Raw genomic sequence first — 21,029 nt, 5'->3', positions numbered from 1 at the left:
CTGTTTTGTCAGAGGCACTGGGGTTAGATAGGACACTTTTCATCTTTGCTGTGGGGAATAACGTCTGTTAATAACACTGGGCTGACTGGCTTTGATGTGTTGGGTCTGTTTTATTTCGTAAGTGAGGTTGTCATCTCAGTGGAAACCAAGAGCTGAGCAGACTGCTCCCACAAAACTTACTATAACCACCTTCCCCCAAAGAGATCCAGTCAATATTTTTTTCCTTAGCTCTGATTTAATCAGTCCCTTGCCCCTGAAAATGGGTGAGAACCTTCAAAAAGTGTCATGTGGGAGGCTCCCTAATTGTGTTGGAAAGCTGTCATGGCTAGATGACAGAGTGTGTTTATATGTGTTTAAGTGGAACTTTTGTGGTTTGTTCATCCCACTACCTCTTGTGCTTTCATTGGGCACCACTGAGTCTTTTCCACACCCTGATCAATAAGATTTCCCTGAGCTTTCTCCCAGCTCTTTCAGCTGTGCCTCGTATGAAGATACTCAAGACCCTTAGTCATCTATGATCTGCATGGCCCTTTGGGCTCACACCATTATTTTCATTTCTGTCTTGTATTGGGGCACCCAGGACAGCACCAAAGCACTCCAGATGGTCTCCCCAGTAGAGAGCAGAGGGGGAGATCCCCTCCCTTGGCCTGTGGCAGTGCTCCTCCTAATGCAGCCCCAGCTGCTTTTGATCCTCTTCTGCTGCAAGGATGTGTTGCTGGCTCCTGTCAACTTGGTGTCCACCAGGTCCTTCTCTGCCAAGCTGCTTTCCAGCCAGGCAGTCCACAGCCTGTACTGGTGCACGGGGTTGATTCTCCCCAGGGACAGGACTTGGCATTTCCCTGTGAACTTCGTCAGGTTGCTGATGGTCCATTTCCTCAGCCTGTTGAGGTCCCTCTGAACAGCAGCATATCCATCCAGTCCATCAGCCACTCTTCCAGGCTTTGTATCATCTGCAGACTTAACGAGGGTGCATCAGTCCCATCATTCAGGTCATTAATAAAGGTACTGAACGACTCAGGATTGACTCCTGGGACACACCACTGGTGATTCCCCCCGGGCTGGACCATGTGTCATTGATCACAACCCTTGGAGCCTGGCAGTTTGGACAGTGTTCAGTCCAAACCACTTTATACTCCTCTGGCCTGTACTCTGTCAGTTTGTTTTTGGTGGCACTGGCTCAATTGCCTCTGATTCTTCATTGCACGGATTCCAACCCCTCATCTACTACCAGGGCACTGAATGTGTAGTCTTGTGTTTCTAAATCTGTTCTGTCAGTTCTTAGTCTGTTATAATTTATTATCTCTAATGCCCTCATCAACCTGACTGTGATGTGGCTTCTCATTTGTTTCCATCCCTCTTTCCTTGGTTGGAAGCATGTTCCAGGTGCTGTCTTTATGTTTATATTTGAATTCTTGCCAAAACAAGATTGCCACTTATGTGTTAGAGATGTAGGGTCAAGATACCTTCTTTGCATGCGGTGTAGGAGGTGGTTTGGGATGGCACATTCTGGCTGTGAAAACTTGGGAGAAAGTTGTCTCCCTCTCTGGTGAGCTTTGGTATTCCTGGATGTGCAAGAAAAGCACAGTAAATCTCACAATGTTCCTGCTCAGGCTTGAGAAGACTATTTTTCATCCATGATGTGGATGAAAAATCATGGACTTATAAGATACATATAAGATATATCGTGGACTTATAAGATACAGATGATTGATTTGAGTTGGGTTTGAAATGGAGAAAGCAGTGTAAAAAAACTGAGGGGAGGTAGGATAGGTGGCTTTTGTATTTTGTGTTGCTGAGGAGTTCTGCTGCATGTTCTACCAGTTGAGACTGTTTTTTGAAAGTTTTGACCAGTTTATATGGTTGGAGTCCCACTTATTGCTGACTGATCACAGCATATCTGTTCTTGAGCAAAGCTTTTAAGTGAGAACTTGAAACATTCAAAAGCATTCAGAACTACTTGAAACCTTCAGAAGTGCAATCCGTGGACTAATGTAATTCCTAGTTATTGTTGTTATGCCTTAATGTTTTCTGTCATCACTGAATACTGTTTTTACTTGGGTAAATATTATACTTGAAGATGTTTCAGAGGCTTATTTAATGTGGACTGTTTTGGCAGTAAACAGTTTCTTGCCCATCACACTGAAGTCTGAATTACCTGAATGATTCAACTAGTGCTACTTGCCAGTATTGAAAAGCAAAACTGATGAGTTCTTCTTGAGGGTCACGTAGTATTTAGGTGGGAGATGTGTGGCTTCTTGCTGTTTCTGTGCCATCATATGAAAAAAGTTATGGGATAAAACTATTTTGACATTCCCCACAATCTCTTCCACTTTGCAGATGAGACAACAGAATTTGCATCTGATTTTTCTTCATATCCATGAGAGTGAGGGTGGCATGGAGTATCACTGACAAATAAAAGAGGAAGTTCAGCACCTAAATTTTAAACATAAAAAGCTGATGTCCTTTTACTACTGTTTATCTTTGGAAGACAGAGACACGTGGATGGTGACTGGGAGGTTGTTCAAAGCCTCTGCTCGTTGTTGGCATGACCGAGTCCATGTTTTAGAGCCTGCAAAGGTGACCAAAATGAGTGTGTTGTTCATTTCAAACACAAATACAGGAATGTTCTCCCAAGGGAATAAATAAGCTTTCAGAAGAATTGGTTTGTGTTAACGCAGTGTGAGTGTGATTATCTACTACTGCTGTGGAAAAAGGACCAGGTGTTTGGCAGTTCCAGTCACAGTCTGCAATGCTGAGAGCATTTACCATGACTGACACTCTATTCTGATCCATTTTCCATGTTTAACTTTATAGAGCTATCCTGTAGTGTGTACATTGAAATATAGTATCTGCTAATGTGCTTCAAAACAGAGTATATCATGAGAGAGATATGTGACATGGACATTTCTTACGTTTCTCTGCATTTGAAGGTTTCCAAAATGGTTGGGTCGAATTGGTTGGAAGATGACATTTTTATTTCCACACTGTAGGTGATGAATGACTGTTGTCTTTATGATCTGTGGCTGCCAGAATTTCCTATATATTTGGCAATATTTCATGTCAGCCACTCAAAAGACAACTCAATGCAGAAACAAGACAAAACTACTCTACTTGCTGCAGGCAGTAAGGGGGGAATATGATCCTTTGAAACAAGTTTAGAGAATGCATTTGGCAAAAATAAAAAAGTGTGTGCCAGGAGTTTCAGAGTGTGTATCATGAGTAGGTAACTCTGGTGCTGCCTTCAGTTCACAAGGAAGAAAATAAATTTGTCCGTAAAGGAAAGAAAGCAAAACTAAGTCTTCATCTTTATATTTGACTGATTCCTTTGTTAATGGGTACATTAAAAAAATACTTTGCCAGACAGATCATTCAAGCTTCTCTTGCATTCATGGCACCATCATGTAGTTCTGTTTTTTGCTAAGGGTTTTCTGACTTCATCCATAGGCAGCAGAGGAAAAAAGGCTTCATTGCAACATCACTGCATCTGCACTTTTGATCAAAATTGCCCACAGATCAGAATTATACATTGGTTTAATGCAGGTGTAAGTTCAATACCAAGGAAATAATACTTCTTCCTATTTGATTCTTTCATTTTTGAATTAATTGTTGAATGTTATTGTGCACTGATAGAATAGAGTAACTAGGGGAAAAAACCCCCCAAACTTCTAAGACCCTTCTGGATTTCTGTCTTTTAACCCTGTTGTGCTCCTGTCATTGTGCATGTTCCTTGTGATTTGCAGAGGAGGAGGTTTCAGTGAGAACAGTGTTAACATTTGGCAGTGCCTGGATATCTGACTGAATTTGAGTGAGGGAAGATTATTTGACTGCTGCAGGTTTGTGGAAGTTTGTGGCATGAACAGAATTTCTTGATGAACAAATGAGTCTTTATTGCCAAAAGAGCCTTAAGCTGTCAGTGAGCAACGCATGGATCTCGTGCAACAGATGGACATATATGTAAATACATTGCTATGCTCCTCTGAGTAAATTAATTGTATCAAAATTAAAGCTCACTTGCTTATTCTACTTCATATAAACCGGATGACTCTGAAGGAGGGTGCCTTTGTCTGTGCAGTTTAAGTTGTATGATGTTGTCAATCACACACCTTCTGGCTGTATTACATTTCTTGGATTGAACCTGCAGAAACACTGTGTGTGCAGCAATCAGTTTTTGCAGGTAGAGCAGCAGGTTTAGGTATGAGAATTAACAAAGCATGGTATGTACATACTGTACATGCAGTGCTTGAACCTTCCTCCCTCCTTGGCCCCAAATGTGCACTGAGTAACAAGCACTTGCCCTGTGGGCAGTGATTCATTATTGGTAAATCTCCAGCTGGGACTTGGTGGGGGGAAGGAAACCACTGCCAGTAATTCCTTCCACCACACATGAGCAAAAACCTACCCACCACCACCAAAATATGACCTGGTGTCATATTCCTGCATTTACTTTATTCTAATAGGCAACTGTCCAGTTCCCCAACCCTGCTCCCCCCCCCCAAAAGAGTTTGGAATGTTCCAATTCATAAATGAGCATTCCTGTAAGGGAAAAACACTTGTTCTTAGCATTTGTGGTTAGGTCTGCCTTTTGCACATATGTGACTTTCAAGTTGCATTTCCAAGACTGGGTTGTACTCACTGTGGGTCTTTTTCTTTTTTAGTGGACTATATTGTGGAATATGACTATGATGCAGTGCATGATGATGAGTTAACGATCCGAGCTGGGGAAATCATCAGGAATGTGAAAAAACTGGAAGAAGAAGGATGGTTAGAAGGGGAGTTAAATGGCAAAAGGGGCATGTTCCCTGACAATTTTGTGAAGGTGAGTTCTCTGCATTTGCTGGGTCTTACTGTGATCGTGTATCAGGCTCATTATTACTGAAATGGTTAGAATGCACATCGCTTGTATTTGTAACGGGATGATTTTTTTTTCAATGTGAAGACCTTTTAGGTGATGACATTTTTTTTAATATGCTTTTGAAAATTTTTTTTGTTTGAGTTCTGCTGTCTGTTCTTGCTCACTTTAGCATTTCTTTTGGTTTGTACCCTGATACTGTATATTCTGCAGTGCAGTAAGTTGTCTGGAGCCATGGTTATCTGCTTTAGTGAGATGAACTGGTTTAAAAAAAACAAGACCATGAAAACTCCTAAACCTACCCCTACAGAAGACATTAAGTCATGAGAGAGTTGGGAAAGTGGGGAAGTTCAGAGTGTGCTGAGCTGGAGATATTTTTCCATCTAAACTATGCAAGTGTTGGAGACGTTGTGCTTTGCTTCTTTTTCCTTTCTGACATTTTTAGTAACTTGCAAGGCTTCCTTGGTGTAACACTTCTGTACAGTCCAAGTGAATTTACATATTCCTGCATCTTTTGAAGTGAAATTAATTCATTGCAAACCAGAACTATCTAATGTATCTTAGTGTGATACTTTCATATTGTTAAACCTGAGAGGAAGGTTATCCAGTGCTATAAACTTTACACATATTTACTTTAAATTTTACAGTTTTTCTGTTCATCTTTCTGAAAAAGCAAAATTACTTATATTTGATCAACTGCAGAGAGTTTTAAGTATTTTCCTTTTAAAACTGATGGGAATAATCCAGTTATTCTCAGAGACGGTCTTTACCAAGGACAAGTTTGTATGGATACTTTTCACTTGTCTAATATTTTCAAATTGTTGGTAGTTTAGTTCAAAGTCCATTTTGGGTTTTGAGTCCTGTGTAAATAGTACTTGACCCTAAGTGGTGGTTTGATGATTACTCTGTTGATGAGGTTAATTAGCACTCAAGTGCTCTATAGGAAGAAAGCCTCAGACATGGCTCTTCTTTGGTACTTGTGTCATCAACACTGTCTGCTGAACAGCAAAGAGAGGTTGGATGTGATGTGTTCCCATGTTAACTACCAAACTTGTTGGGTGTTTTCTTGCCCTTCTGCAGCTGTGGCTTTTATAAATTTTGTTTAAAATGATTTCCATGTTGGTATCTCAGCTGCAGGTATTTTTAACCCTACGGCTGTTCAGTATGTGCATGGCATGGCTGGATATCCTGAATTACAGGGGACAGATGGTTTTCTAGAAGACGTAGGGGTTTGGAGAAGTGGAAAGGAAGTTGTGCAGAAGAAAATTATCACTTTTGTTTCACAACAATAGGGGTAACTTTCCTTTTTAGTGCTGGAGTTGAGTGCAGTTATGAGGCTGATCCTGGGAACTTTTTCTTCTAAGATGGCCTGTTTAGAGTGGAAAACTGTTGTGCAGTGATGAGATGATGGGAAAGCATTAATTGTTAGGGAAGTGAAAGTCATGGGTTTTCTTAAGGTCAGTTTGATTATAGTTTCTTAAAAGTTAATTTACAGGTAGAGATAGTTTGAGAGACTGTTTCTGGGAAGGCGGTTGCAGAAAAGTGTTTTTTTTTTCTTTCTCATCCAGAACTGTTCTCATTTGTTGCTGTAGTAGGTTGTTGGATCATACTGCAGAATCTATGAAATGCTACTATGACCAGACTGCTGCAAGTACCAGGCCTCACCAACTAAACTCAAATGCCCCAGCTTGGCCTGGTGTGATGTTAACACCCTCAAGATGTGGGTGAAATGCAGGAGGGACATGGAAAGAAGCAGAGTTGTACTTTGGCCTTGTGAATGAGGAAGGTCTCTTAAGAAATGGATTTACTTGTTTGCTACGGTGCCCAGTAGCTTCCCACCACCACAACTGGGAGGGGTAATAACAATAAGGATGCCAAAGAAGAACAAATATTGCCAACTTCTCGTGACCACATGAAAGGGAAAGGAGGGTAAAGGTCTGAAGGGCGTAGTGAGAAGGAAAGAGCTGGAAGGACAACCAGGCCAGGAGGACTGAGGGGGAACTTTGGGTGTATGGGGTAGATCTCCCAGGTCAGCAGAAATGTAACCAGAGAGGGCACATTTGCTATGGACAGGACTGAGGGTTGCAACAAGTTTTACAAGTTTGATTGCAAAATTCTGGGGCTGTACTTGAGTATTTATTACTTCCTGAAAGGATAATCTTATTCTCCTGTTATGAGTGTAATTTCATGCATTAAATGGGGATCTGGGCTGAATCCATTGCATGGTTAAATTTGTGGTGGTTTTTTGGTGCTATATATATATATATATATATATATATATTGGTTTGTTAAGAATTGAACTGAAGCCAACATATAACCTCTCCACACAGAATTTGGATGGTAAATTGTAATCTGTGCTTATCTGAGAAAGATTAACATTGGAAGCTGAAAGTGCGTGTGCTATCCACTAGATTTGCCTTCATGTGTAAAATATTTAAAAACATAATAAATATGGCAGGCTAAACTGGGTGCAGATGGACCTGTCTGGATGCTAGATGTTATTACAGAAGATAAGTTTTTATTTGAAAGAAATAAAAGCCTTTGATTTCCATCAACTGCAGGAGAACTGGGGAGAGGGTCTAATTCCATCTAGTTTGGTTTTGCTAGCTTTGTTAGTTTGTCTCTTCTCCATCCTGTCTGAGGGCAGGAAAGGAGCTTGTTGCCTTGGTGCCAGCTGCAACTGGCCTTGGCTGTCAGGCAGCATGAGGTTGGCTCTTGGCTGTTTGAAGGACAAGCAAAATGCCGACAGGAGGATTATCGCTCCATGCTGCCTGGATATGTTGGATGCCCCAGATTCGGACTGTATCGTGACTGCTAAAGCAGGTCAGTCCCTTCTGTTCTCTCCTGCTGGGCTCTGCTCATATACTGGATTTACTGACATTTTAAACCACTCCTCATGTTTTGACTTTTGTGTTCTTAGACAAATGTGTCTCTTCTGTTTGAAGTATGACCGAGTCTGTCAACTTCAGTTGGCGTTGTTAAAGCAGGAAATAGCTTTTCGATTATGTCTTCCTTTCTTTTTGATTGTCTTTTTTTTTTTTTTCCCTCAGGTCTTCAAAACACTGCACAGTAATTTTACATAGTGGTAGCAGGTTTATGTTTCATGTAGTGGTAGCAATTGAGTCTTTGCTGTCAGAATTGCAGCAAAGGAAGCTGAAGCTGTGTTTTTAAATGGGTTATTTTATTGTACAGTGTCGGTGAGGTAAGCACTATTCAACTTTCAAATACTCCAGTGCAGAAGGGAATGTATGGATGCTTCTTGTGGATACTGATGTAATGCTGATGCTTGGTACTTTGTATCATCTTCTGGTAACTTTTTGGTTGGGTTTTACTGGATCCTACCCAAGCGTTTTGCCTATTGATAGTGAGATCCTGAAGCAGGGTGAGAGCTTGGTGGTGCCTGGTTGCCAGTGCCAGCTGGGACCTCGGCATTTTCCATGAGCTTATCACTTGACTGGTTAACCAGAGGTCTGAGACAGTCTGTCCCAGAAGGTGCTGACTTCCACTTGCATAATTTTGCTTTAAAAGAAAGAGAATAAACAGACTCAGCTGAGGGGAATCCCATAAAGCCTCCAAAACATACCTGGGTATTAGTGTGGCAGTGTCACTGCATTGGATGGGGAGTGGAAGAGATGTAAAGGCAGGGAGGCAAATCAGTGGGTGGGATGTCCAGAGCAGTCCTGAAACCAGAGCTTTATAGTTGAAAACAAGTAGGTTAAAAAAAAAAAAAAGTACGAGCAATTACACTGCATATTTGTGAAGCTCATTTCCTTGAATTCACTTTTCAGTACTAGGGCTTTTTAAAGATTTTCTGCCTGTATTGCAGTGCCAGGTTTTGGAGTGTGTACACTTCCAATGTTTTTAACAAAACCTGGTTTGAGATTCCTGTTTGAACTGTGTGAATATCCGTTCTGAGTGGGGTTGGAATATTTGAATTAGAGTTCTTGTTTCTGACATTGTTATTGCCATTTTTCTGCTTCTTCCTGTATGGGCAATTTAAAATAAACAACTTCATAAATTCCTGAAAGGAATTAGCAGTGGAAACCTAGCAGACTTTTATTGTTTTCATTGAGAGTGGCTTTTCCATTCTAAAATCCATCACAGTGTAAAACGTGCACACATTCATTCACCTGCAGTGCAATAATGCTGTTAGTTGGCATGTGTGAGGATTTTGGATATGCTAAGGCGTGTGTAATGTGGAAGGCTTTTTGGATTTGGGTTGGGCTTCGTTCCTGTTTGTAAATTTTTATATATATAATATACAGGAACAGTTCTCTGAAAGTAAAGATCAAGAGTCCAGGACTCGCCTTCTTCAGGAAGTTGCCCAGATCTCCCTCTTTCTTTGGCCAATGAATCTTAACTTTTTTTTTTTGCATCTTTATTGACAGTTTGTTTATTTTTATTTATTTATTTTGAGTAGCTCTGTTCACTCACTTTGTCACTTCCAGACACCCGTTGTGTTGATAAGGTGAAAGTGACGATTTGGTGTTTTTCCTTCTGCTCATTTTTGAAGATTTTTGTTCCTTCATGGTTGAGAAGCTTTTTAAGGACTGAAGTTCCTTGTTTTATTTCGTTTATCGCTATCTCAGTTTTATAACCGGCTCTATTGTGAGTAATAGGCTTTTCACGGCAGTAAAACCAGTTCGATCATAAGCTGAAGGCAGTAACTCGGACGAGGGAGGAGCAGCGGGTGGATTAATTAGTAGCTCTCATCAGTGAAGTTTGCCAGCGGGCTTTGGGGACATTCTGGTGAACAAGCTGGACACTTCTCCGAGCGTGTTTGGGACATGCAGCCCCTTGGCCGCCTGCTCGGCGACAGAGCTGGAACGGGGAGAGCTTCCTGCCTGCACAGGTGTGTGCAGCTGCTCCCGCTCTAGTGCCGAGCCTGGATCCTTTCCAGGTTAACACGTGAACTTTGCTCGCTGTGACATTTTTCTTCCTCCCCCTAAATAAAAAAAAAAAAAAAAAGCCCTGCAACACTGGGCGTGTTCGAGCAAATATGTCCTTGGAGGTGGTAAGCTTCGCTTTATTTTCCCTATGTTCTTAACATCAAATGTTGTAAACAGATCTCGTGTTTCGGGGTAGTGAATGTGAACAGCACGAATTTAAAAGTTGTGGTTGCAGTATGATTTTTAGGTTTTGTTTTAATATATAATGTAAATTCTTGGTCTTAGAGTTCTTTGTGTAATAAAACTACTCGGGCTTGGTTTAGCTTATCTGCCCTTCCCTAGTACATCGAGATATTTAAACACCAGACAGCTATGGTGTTTGCATGAAGAATTCCTTTTTCAGAGGATGATTTGTTTTTAGGTGATTCTTTCTGTTCAACTTCCTGGTCTATGCGTTTGTGTAAATGAAATAGCCCAGGCCCCTTTCCTTCCCTTAACATCACCCCTAGACCAGCACTTTAGAGTATTAGCACAGCTGCCTTACCTTCTTAAGCCTGTCTTTGCTGCCTCTGTCCTATGTTCTCAGTGGTGGGATGCTGTTAAACACTGGGCTGTGAACCAGGGAGACAATTTTTGGCTGAAAGCTCCTTCAGGCGTAGCGTCTTCCGTAATTCCTTTTCAAAAATAGTAAATTGACCTCGCCCAGAACTCTAAACAGGAATCATGGAATCCAGATCATGGACAAGGCAGACTCTCTGTTCTAAGTTAATTCTAACCTGGGTGCAGTTAAAAAGTATAGTAGCATTAATTCAAAAAGCAGATTAATAACTTTTAAACAATGCATATATGTTAAATAGTATGCATCTAATGTGTTTAAGGAATAGATTAAAATACCTGTTTCCAGCATTTTAGTGTTTGCTCCTTTAAGTATTCTGTCTGAATTCTTTGCATCTGGGTAAGACTTGGAGAAAATAAGATATGCAGCAATTTATCAGTCCTATTGCTCAGATGATATTTCAGTTTATACAGCCTTTCCCTTTGCTTTATTATTGTTTTGAGGAGACTGTCACTGCAGTGCATCGTGCAGGAAGGTGACACTGAGGAGCTCGGAGGTGTTGTTGCCTTCTCAGGCAGAGCAGGCAGAGCCTGTGACAGGGCGATGTTTGCTTCGAAGCTGACAGTTCTTGTTTTTCTGAAACAAAGATTACATGCAAGATTGAAAGCCATATTAAGTAATTTCGATTTCAGTGCTGAATATATGAGAGAAGCACTGGATATAAGGTGGCTCTTTGTCTCCTGGCGAGGAACGAAGCTGAGTGTTCAGGCTGGTGCTTTGAGACCTGTTGCCAATACTCTGGTGCCACCCATTGTTCCTGCTGATTTTTCTTCTGGCTTTTGGAGAAAATAGGGCCACTGGAGAAGAGTGTCATATCAGGAGGTGCCTTCTGGGTTTGCCTGAGCTGCTCCTGCTAATCCCATCTGGATTTGCAAGAACGGTGATAATGATTCCTGTGCTTGTGGGGTGAGAGAAGGGTCTCTGCTAGCCAGCTGTTTTGGCCTGAATAAACAAGGAAACAGTTGTTTCCCAACTGGAATGTCAAGGTAAATGGCTTAAGTGAGCCTTGCTTATGGTGGGGAAACTACTGTTTCTAAAAATAATAGTTAAAAAAATCCCAGCATCTGAAAACCTTGGCAGATACATCCAGTGGTACTGATCTACAGGCATACAGTCACATATGAGTTGTTGCTGGGGTGCAGAGCTCATCATGGATTATTGTTATTCCTGTGACTTTTCCAGATGAGTTTCTGGATTGACTGCTTGGGTTCATACCAGTCAGGCCCTTACCCTCTGAGGTTCCTCTGTGAAGTGACTGTATATGGCATGAAGAGGGAAAGTCTTGATGATAGTTTGAGTTTGCAGGTGGTCTCAGACTTCACTGTTGCTGACACAGCTCTGCCAGCACAGCCACTTGTGGGCACTTGTGTGCCAGGTTGTCTTTTCATATTTTCACTATGTCCACATAGGAATTTTATTCCTGTGTTGGTTGGGGATGTGTGAATTATTTCATATTCCAAGGCAATATGGGTATGTTGTTTAGAAAGAGATCATGAAAGTGAAATGACTATTTGAGTTATTTATCTTGATGGCCTATTAGATGTGAAATGTCACAGATGCTTTCCTCAAAAGTGAACTATTTAACTGCAGAAAATTTGTTGAAATTGTATGACCCTTCCCCTGTTCTAGATGAGCAGCTGTGCTTTAAGAAATTTTAAAAAATCATCTATCGAGGAGATTTCAGTTTGGATTTGCAAACTGTTTTTTCACTGTAAGAGTAAAAATCTGTAGCATCGTGAATTCTTCAATGGCTGAATGTGAACACAGAATGAGGAAAACAGAGATGCTTCTTGTAGTACTTAGTATTTTAACATATATTTGTATATTCTATATTTGAAAATACTGTGTTGTCAAGAGCATGGGAGAAATGGAAAGAGCATCTAAATTTTGACTTAGTGACATGATATGGAGGAGAACTTAAGATGCTGTTCCAAAGGACAGCAGGATATAAAGCGTGATTAATGACTGGTGTGAATACCACTTAATATGCTAATTATTCTCTCTCATTTGAGTAATCAAAGTTTCGTGACTGTACACGTGCCTCTTGCTTTTCTAAACGCCAGATCAGCTTGTGATGTTGCTCTGTGGTAACTGCACACTCCTGGATAATCTCCGAGCTGCTCCGATTGGGTGCAGTGGTTTGTATGGCAGGGGCAACAGGTTTGTACATGTAGTTATTCCTGTAGTCACATGAAGCAGTCTGCTCTTTTGTCCTTCCTTATTTAGTTGTTACGCTTGATTTATGCATAATCTTATAACTTCCTCTCCCAGCAAGGGAGAAAGGCAACCATTCCCTGGCTGGAGGCTTCCAAACAGGGTGTGCTCCATCATTTGCAACCATTGTTGAGTAAACTGCACAAAGCTTTGTCGGTGTCTCAGTCAATAATAATTGACTGGACAGGTGCAGGAAACTCACTTTTAAGTTTATACCTTCCCTGTGTCCAGAACTCTAAAATATGGCAATAAATTTGCACTCTGGAATTAACATATGGAATAATACCAAAAAGATCAGTTATCCAGGTACTGTAACGTGTAATGTTTGCTACATTCCGGGAGGCTCTGGGAGTGCATTCCAGCCCTGTAATTTTAGTACTTTGCTTTATGTCTGTACAACCCAACACAGTTAATATTAAATCTGTCATTTTGCTTTTTTTATGAGGTGAAATGAAGTAATCTACATGTGAATTTGACAATAAACCTGCATGAGAGTAGCTCTTCTGGACTGTCATCTCCTAACATTTGTACTACTTATGAATCTTTTTTTTTTAAGATGGTTCATCATTTTGAATGACTCGTCCAAATCACTACTAATCTACTGTAGTGTTTTCAGTATTAAATTTATTTTTGAGTGTATGTTTTCCTTCCTTGAACACTGGGTTTATCCAATATTATGAGCTGATATGAAAGTTTAATGTGATAATTATTTTCTTGGCTTAACAAGCTTTTTGGATGCTTTTCACCTGCTGAAAATAATATTTTGGTGTATATATGTGAGTTTGTTAGCTTTGGACTTGGTGTTACGGCAGTGGGCCCTGTGACAGAGCTGGCAAAAGAGGAACAGAAAGCAAGATGCATTTTCAGTTAAAAATGTTAGTTAATGTGTGAATCTTTGATAAAACTTGAACTTTAAACCTGTTTCTATCTCCCCTGAGATTCTGAGATTTATACTTTTAGCCCTTATTTGACATTCTCTTAAGCATTTAATTTTGTGTCTTAGGCAGGACTTGTGAAGGGACGTAGAGGAGTCAGTGTTTTAACTTGTGGCCATGAGTGAAGTGCTGGAGGCTTTACAGGGAATGAAGAGAGATGGGTGCCTTGGAAAAGGAATGCAGGGAAGAAGAAAGCTGAGTACGACAGAGCAGATGCTGGAAGTCAGGATGACGGTGAGAAGGAATGAGGGATGTTCTGAGTTAAACATCAAAGGGGACCTGTAGTGGTTAATGGATCCCGTGTTTCTCTGGACCAGCAATAGAGGCACTTAACTGGTAGAAGAGAAAGAAATGTCTTCCTGTCTTCCTGCGTGGGGGCAGCTGATAAAACACACGTGCTGAGGGAGCTGGATCTCTGTCTCACCCTCTGCCATGTGTGATTCCTGCTCTCGTTATCTAAAGCACTGTTTTGGTGGCTGGTGGTTGACAGGGCATTAACTGTTATTCTAGAAAACTATTACAAAATATATAATTAATTTTTCATATATATAAGAAAATATAATAGAAAATAAATGCAATCAGCATTTTAAGATTTTTTAATCTGGCTGTGAACATGGCAACACCATAAAATATTATTAAGGTATTATATTTAGACATGTTTTAAAAATAACTTTTTTCTTAATTAAATGGTTGGGAAACATTGATGTAAAGGTCTGTGTTTCCTCTAGTTACTCCTGTTAATTTAGGATTCTTTGCTACTGGTAGATGTGGTGAGTTGACTGCTCTCCTTTCTTGCATCTGGGCTTTGGTGTTTTATTTGCATCTTTTTATGTCTCTTGTATTTTGCAAATATTGACAAGACTTCATGTCACAATCTGTTTTGACACTTGCTTGTAGGTATCCAGTTTTCCAGGACAAAATTGAATTATTTATATATATAGAAAATATATGCATGTATAATAATATATATAATTTGTATCAAGATCTGAAATTCCAAACCTGCTTCTTCATTCCCTCTGTAGAGGTAAGTTTTCCTTATGTAGGAAAGTCCAGCTGTTTGTCTGTTCTTGACCTTCAGGTATTACATTTATTCAATGGCTCAGGTTTGTAAGTCTGAAGAGACTCGGTAAATTTTTTATGCTTCCCAGAGATCCTGCTTACCCCATGTGTTACATATTGTGAGAAAGAAGTTGTACCTTGCCTGATTGATGATGTTTCTTCCTACACAGCATGACAGGATGATTATCTGATCTATATTTAGCATAGATTATAACACATTTAAAAATATTGGTAACTTGTTAAACCGTGTTACCTGACGTGGGTGTGATTTAATAAAGGCAATGCTGAGGCTCTGTCTGGAAACTGGAGAAGTGTGAGATTGGTTTGAGTCACTTCTGTAGCTAATTATATTTTATTCTTGAGGGAGGAAGTTAGAAATTGCAATTTGAATCTGCAGCAGGCGCAAATGTAAATAATTCAGCTTTTTTCTCCAACCGTTTATGAAACTCCAACTGTGCACAGAGTCCATTGGTGTCTTCTGGCATCACTTGATGGCTGGGAACTTTGTCTTCCAGGACTTTGCATCCTTTCTTATGTTTAAAGAGTGTGAGAACGTCCAACTGAAATGGATAGCTCTCTGTAAAACTCTCATAAGGGATATTTAGAGGGATTTCCAAAGCCATGCTCAGCTGATGGTGGCCTTGGAGGGAGGTGTGCTGTGCTGAGGAGCTACAGCAAGAGTTGCTGCCACAGCATTGTGTCTGTACCTCCTGTGGAAACTACTGGAGATTCAAATCAGCTGGAAACTTTATTCCAACTTCAGTTAGGAATGGAAGTGCCTTTGACTGGGATGTACAGAAGTCAGATTATGAAGCAGTTTCAGTTTTGGAAGAGGAAAGACAAGGAGTGATACTGCCTTACTGTTGGTTCAGCCTGATTGTAGGTCAGCACTTAAACCCAGTGATTTACTGTTAGACAGTCCCTACTTCAGCCATAAATTAGACCCCCAAAAAATCGACCCATGGCATGTGTTAAACTGTCCAGAAGGTAAATTGTCTTGCAAAACAAAGGTTATCGAGTTTGCCCATTTTTCACATGGTAACTGCTTTCATCTTTTAAGGTGATTTGTTTCTATTTTCAAGAATTAATATTTAATCCTCTAGGGAGTCAGTGGCAGTCTCTGACCTCTCCCAGCAGAGTTCTTCTGCTGGGAGGTCGAATCTGCTCTGATCTCCCGAATGCTTCAGGGAAGGAGCTCAGGAGCTTCTCAGCAGTTTTGGTTCATAAACTTTCTTGCTCTGTCCCTTTAGTTCATGGAAAGTAATGGGAGAGGAATAGATGCACATCACTCATCTTTCTTTCTTTGCCTTTGTTAAATGTTTTGCCTCTGTGGGTACCTGCACTGAGAGTGAGAAATCATGTTTTCTTGTCAAGAAGGAGACTGGCAAAATGAAGGGATGTGGGATACCTTGGATGGGAGTGAGTGGCACTGTAAAAGCTAAAGCTGCCCTGTGCCTGCCTGTCTTGCTGTAACTAAAACTGTAAATGAGAGAGGTAACAGAGGCTTAAATAATTAGTTATGTGAAGATTTTTGTATTCCAGGAACTGCGGTGTTTCATTGCAATTGAACAGATTGGGGCTGACAGTCTCTCTTCTGCAGGCAGCTGTACAGATTTTTATATGTATTTATATACAGTCACATTTATATGTGTTATTTTTCAGTAATGGGGTTTTCAAGGCTGTGTCTTGTATAAATGAAGCTATTGCCTGTAGATTTATTACAAGCTTCCAATTCCTCCCTCTCCCCTAAAATGACAGGTTCAATTCCAAGTTCCTTATTTTCTGCTTGGTAAAATATGAATCATGAACCTAATTTGCCAGTCCATGAGTTATTTATTGCTGTTCTGATGGAGAAGAGATGAGATAATTTTATGTGGAGGCTCAGACATTTATCTCTGTGTATTCTTCATCTCAGCCTCTTCAGAGATTGAGACCATTTTCTACTTCTTGAGGTCTTGCTTTAAAATGTACTCAGCCAGTAACAGAAATGCACGTTGCTTTTGTACAGGCTGATGTTATAGTGGAATTAATATAAGGACTCAAAAGATGATTGTTCTTTGTATAATGACATAAATAGGAGATGGGCAGCTCAAGTCTTAATGTTTATGCTTGAAGAATCTAGCTAAGGATTTAGGTTCATTGGATAATGAACTTCCCTGTGCCCTATAATTCAGCAGCAGAATTCATATTTTTAACTCGTGGCCTTTCAGACGATCTGACCTGTTTTCTGTATCTCCACTGCCTCGCTGATCTGAGTGCTCTTGGCTTCTGGCGAGGGGAGTGGGGGGGATCCAGCTGTCCCTGCTGGAGCGATGGGTGGGTGAGTGGCTGATGGTGGGAAGGCAGCTCCTCCCTCGCTTCCAAAGTAGGTCAGGACTGCCCCCATATTTGCTTATTTTAATAGGCATCATGAGGCTGTGGATGAATTTAGATGTGTTGGATTTTTGTCTGCATATAAAGAGTAGTTCTTGCTTCACATGTTGCTGTACCTAAATGGTTTTGAGGTTTTCATATGTAAACATGTGCATTGAACTGTGACAGGTGCAATTAAAGCAACAGCCCCTTAAGATCACCCCAATCTTTTTTTTTTTTGCTGTCGAGATAAATTTATACTCGGTTTTGCATATCAGCCTTTAGTGATTTCAGCAAATTTAAGTGTTGCAAAACACACATTTAGTGGAGATTATGAAAACTTTAAACCTTTGACTAGTGCTGTAGTTTGCAACAGAAGAAGTGGGTGGTTACTTCCCAGTTTAACATGTTTCATGCCAAGAGACAGTCTGTATTGACCTTGTACTGCCAAGTCATAAATGCATAAAATCTGTGCTGCTAATGGAAACACTGACAAGGCCTTGAACTGCAGTGGACTGTCATAATAACAATATTAAAATTTCCAGCTGCAGTTAATGTCAGGTTTTCATTTTGGTTTTGCTGGCTGGCAGCTGTTAAAAGCCTCATCTCAGAACAAGCTGAAGCGTCCTGGGGTGTTCTGTTGGCATTGTCACAACACAGACTCTCTCTGATAGTTTGGATATACGAGGCTGACTTAAGACCCACCAAAAACCAAAGAAAACTGCCTTCCTTGTGAAGCCAATGAATAGGAGTCTTGGGAATGTTCAGGTTGGGTGTAGAGATAGCTCAGACATGAGACCTGTGGGCAGTGTCATTTTCCAACCACTAAACTTCAAACAAACTGTTAGAGCAGAGATGTAAGAATTGCAGGCTCTTATTAACATTATTAATGGGGTGTTTATTGATGTTTACATTGATTAGTGTGAGTTTTCAGAGATCCAAACTCTCTTGTTTAGAAATTACTTCCTTTGTGAGATCCTAACATGTCCATAATGATGATGCCCAGGATGAAGTTGCTGGTGGGGCTGGTGGGTGTTTACGTCAGAGGATCCTGATGTGTGCTTTTAAAAATGAATTTTTGAGCATTTTCCTGCTGTTGGAGCACTGATGTGAACTACGTGGTTGTGCTGTAGTAGACCACGTGCAGCTGTGGAGACCAGGAATTCCTGAATTTGCTTTGACTTGGTTTGATTTTAATGTGGTTTTTATGCTCTGAGGAAGGCTAATTATTGTTGCAGTTCCTCTTTAATAATGAAAAAAAATAGTGCTTGCTTTACAAGAATATTTTAAAGGGTAGTAGGTTAAGTATGGAAAAAGTAGTTGTTGGCTTATCCATGCATTGCTTCCTAACTGCTTCTGTAGTTCTTTGTCAAAACTAGATTTTCCACTATCTGCTGTGGTGGGACCCTCTCATGTGGTTGTTACCCACATCTGTTCACTGTAAATCTGATGGATTTGCAGCTCTCTGCTGCTGTTTTTATCACACACTCACCTTGAACTTTTCCTTGCAACCTCTTTCCTTTTGTATGCCTTGGAGTAGGATGGTTTCTCTTAACTGTGTATCAAATTCAGCTTTCATATCTTGTCTGTATTAGGAAAGTCTGATGTACCAGCCTTTCCTAATGTCTGATTGTTCTTTCTGGTTTCTGCTGATGAAATTCTTCATCAGTAAATCTTCAGCCTTTGAATTTGGCTGCAAGATTTTCTGCATGTAATGATTGCTCACAGAATTATTTTAGACTCTTTTTAAATTTAATCCATTATAGTTTCTGTTAAAATTAACTATTGTCTTGTGTTAGACCTTTGAGTATTTCCTACCTGTCACCACTCAATTATTGACTCAAGCCTGGCAAGAAAGGCACTCAAGCATTCCTCCTTTTGGTTTTGGGTCCTTGGTCTTTTGTAGTGGGCACTGCTTTTGCCTCAAATAATTTCTTATTGTTTATAACTTGTTTATTAGATTGCTGCTTTTGATGCTACTGCTGGATTTAAAAGTATATTTTCTGTTTAATTCATATTACTGATTATGGTGATCTTACCTCACAGAGTGTTCTAATATTTGGAAGTGCTGTGTGTGTACTCTTTTGATTTTTTATGTCTTTTAATAAATTAAAAGAAAAAGAGGGAGGTCATGTTTTCAAACAAACTGCCAGTGTAAGGCTTTCCCAGTTCCTTTTTGCAACTCTGTGTTTTCTACAAAGTTATTGAAGGAGTTGCTTCTGAAGTCTTGTGCAAAGTGCAGAGTTGGGGAAGCAGCCTGGAGCTGATTCCTCACTGGAAAGTGTCACGATTGAGAAACTGCTTAACTGGAAGTTCCTGGAGCAGCTTGGAGATTTTGGAGGCTGTACAAATCACATAGCAAAAGATTATAATTTTAAAAATCCAGGGGCAGAAGCACTCTAGGCAAGTTTTTAAGTACCGGTATGTTTTTCAGATGAGCACAATGGCCTTGACAGTAAGGCAGCTAGAAGGGTGTTTTGAAGGTGTGGCAAACGTTTCAGCTGTAGGCAAATTTAATTGTTTTTAGTTTATCAGACTTGCAAGTAACTGGCTGAAAAACAAGATGAGAATGACAAAGTCTTTGAAATGTGAAATGTCTGTTCGGATGGGAGGTGGATAGGAAGCTGCGCTGTTCTGGAGGGTTGGTGGTTTTTTTGTTTGGGTGGTTTTTTTGGGCTTTTTTTTTGACTTGGAAGATGGGATCTCAACAGAGCTAAGATCTCCAGGGCAGAAGTCACTGTGGATAAAGGAGAGTAACAGCAGGAACTACTTGACTGTTTTCTGAAAAGCCTTTTTTAATCTAGTGTAGATGAGTGGGAAGAAATATTGTGCTGTCTGTAGTTTTTGCTTATTTTACTTGCTCTGCTCTTTTGAGAAATAGGGAGGTGCTTTGGTCTTTTTGACTTGAAGTTTGTAGTATCTTTGAAAGCATCAGTAGTTTTCAGACCTGCAGACCTTTTCTGCTGGAGAGCTGCAGGAGGTAACCTGGGCTTTAATGTTCCAGAACGCACCAGCAGGGTTCTGGGCAATGCGTTTCTGCTGGTTTTGGCGCTTGATCGATGCGTGGGTTTTGTTGTCTTAAAGCTCATGTTAAAGAGTTCACACAACATGAGTAAGTGTATATCTATGCCTTGCTGGCATTGTTTTCAGTTATATTAAAGATTTTATTGCTGCTACATCTGCATTAAGTAGTGGAGTTGTCAACCACTGGCTACTGATGGTGGATGCAAGAATTGTTCTGAAGTGGATCACAAAAAGCTGCAAAGTACTAATGGGTGTTTGCTTTCCTCCAGACATTGTAATTCTGTGGTGGTGGGAAAGCTGATGGACTTTGAGGGTCTTGCTAAGCACACAGATGTGTGAGATTCAGTGAATGTAACACACTTGGCTTTTCAGAAAGTCTTTGATAAAGTTCTCCATCAAGTTATTGAAGGAATGAAGTTCCTGTGAGACAACAAAAAGTTCCATTAAGAAGTGGAAGATTCTTTATAAACAAAGGACATATCAATGACTTGTGAGGATAGAGGAGAGTCTGTAATGGGATTTCCAGGAGCCAGTTGTGGTAGTGTCTTTGTTCAGCACCTCTGGTCATCTGGAGAGGGAATTTAACAGTGGACACTCCCATTTTGTGAGTGCTGTTAAACTCTAATGTAGTTCAGTGCCATGCTGGTGGCAAGGAGCTGAGCAGACAAAGCAGATGGCTTGGAGGGAGCCAAATGCCAAGTAGTGTGTGTAGGAAAAGCTGATCCATGTCATACCTACATGGAACCTTGAGACTGGGATGGAGAGAGGCCTCTGGATAGATGGTTAAAGGGATGGAACAGCTGTCTGACATGGGGATGACAGGGCTCAGACTCTTCAGCTGAGAAGACAAAGCCAAGGGGAAATACAATCCAGGTTTACAGAGCCGTGAAGATTGTGACAAATGAAATTCAGTGATGGGGAGAACAGCCTGGGGAAGTAGTAAGGTGTCAGCCTAGAGGGGATGGGAGAGAGGAGCTTCTTCATGGAGCAAAGGGCAAATATCTGGTGTCTATCCCCAAGGATGCTGTGGAGGCAGACAGGACCATGGGTGCTGAAAGGGGTTAGACAGGGCCAGCTGCAGACATAAAAAG

General features: G+C 40.6%; 1 protein-coding gene across 4 annotated transcripts in view; it reads left to right on the top strand.

Moving 5' to 3' along the window:
• Nucleotides 1–21,029, top strand: part of CD2AP (CD2 associated protein) — an 81,479-nt gene that overhangs the window by 18,380 nt on the left and 42,070 nt on the right. For 3 of the 4 annotated variants that reach the window (XM_064650690.1, XM_064650691.1, XM_064650694.1), the window contains exon 2: nucleotides 4,656–4,816. In XM_064650690.1, the coding sequence (XP_064506760.1) occupies nucleotides 4,656–4,816 (161 nt within the window). Of the gene's footprint in view, nucleotides 1–4,655; nucleotides 4,817–9,833; nucleotides 9,864–21,029 lie in introns of those variants that run through there. The other variant, XM_064650693.1, reaches the window with a different exon arrangement.

Source organism: Pseudopipra pipra, chromosome 3 (assembly GCF_036250125.1).
Source record: "Pseudopipra pipra isolate bDixPip1 chromosome 3, bDixPip1.hap1, whole genome shotgun sequence".
In the NCBI taxonomy this organism is placed as follows: Eukaryota; Metazoa; Chordata; class Aves; order Passeriformes; family Pipridae; genus Pseudopipra; species Pseudopipra pipra.
Note: the sequence above shows the minus strand (reverse complement) of the source record. Positions and strands in the feature narration are given on the sequence as shown.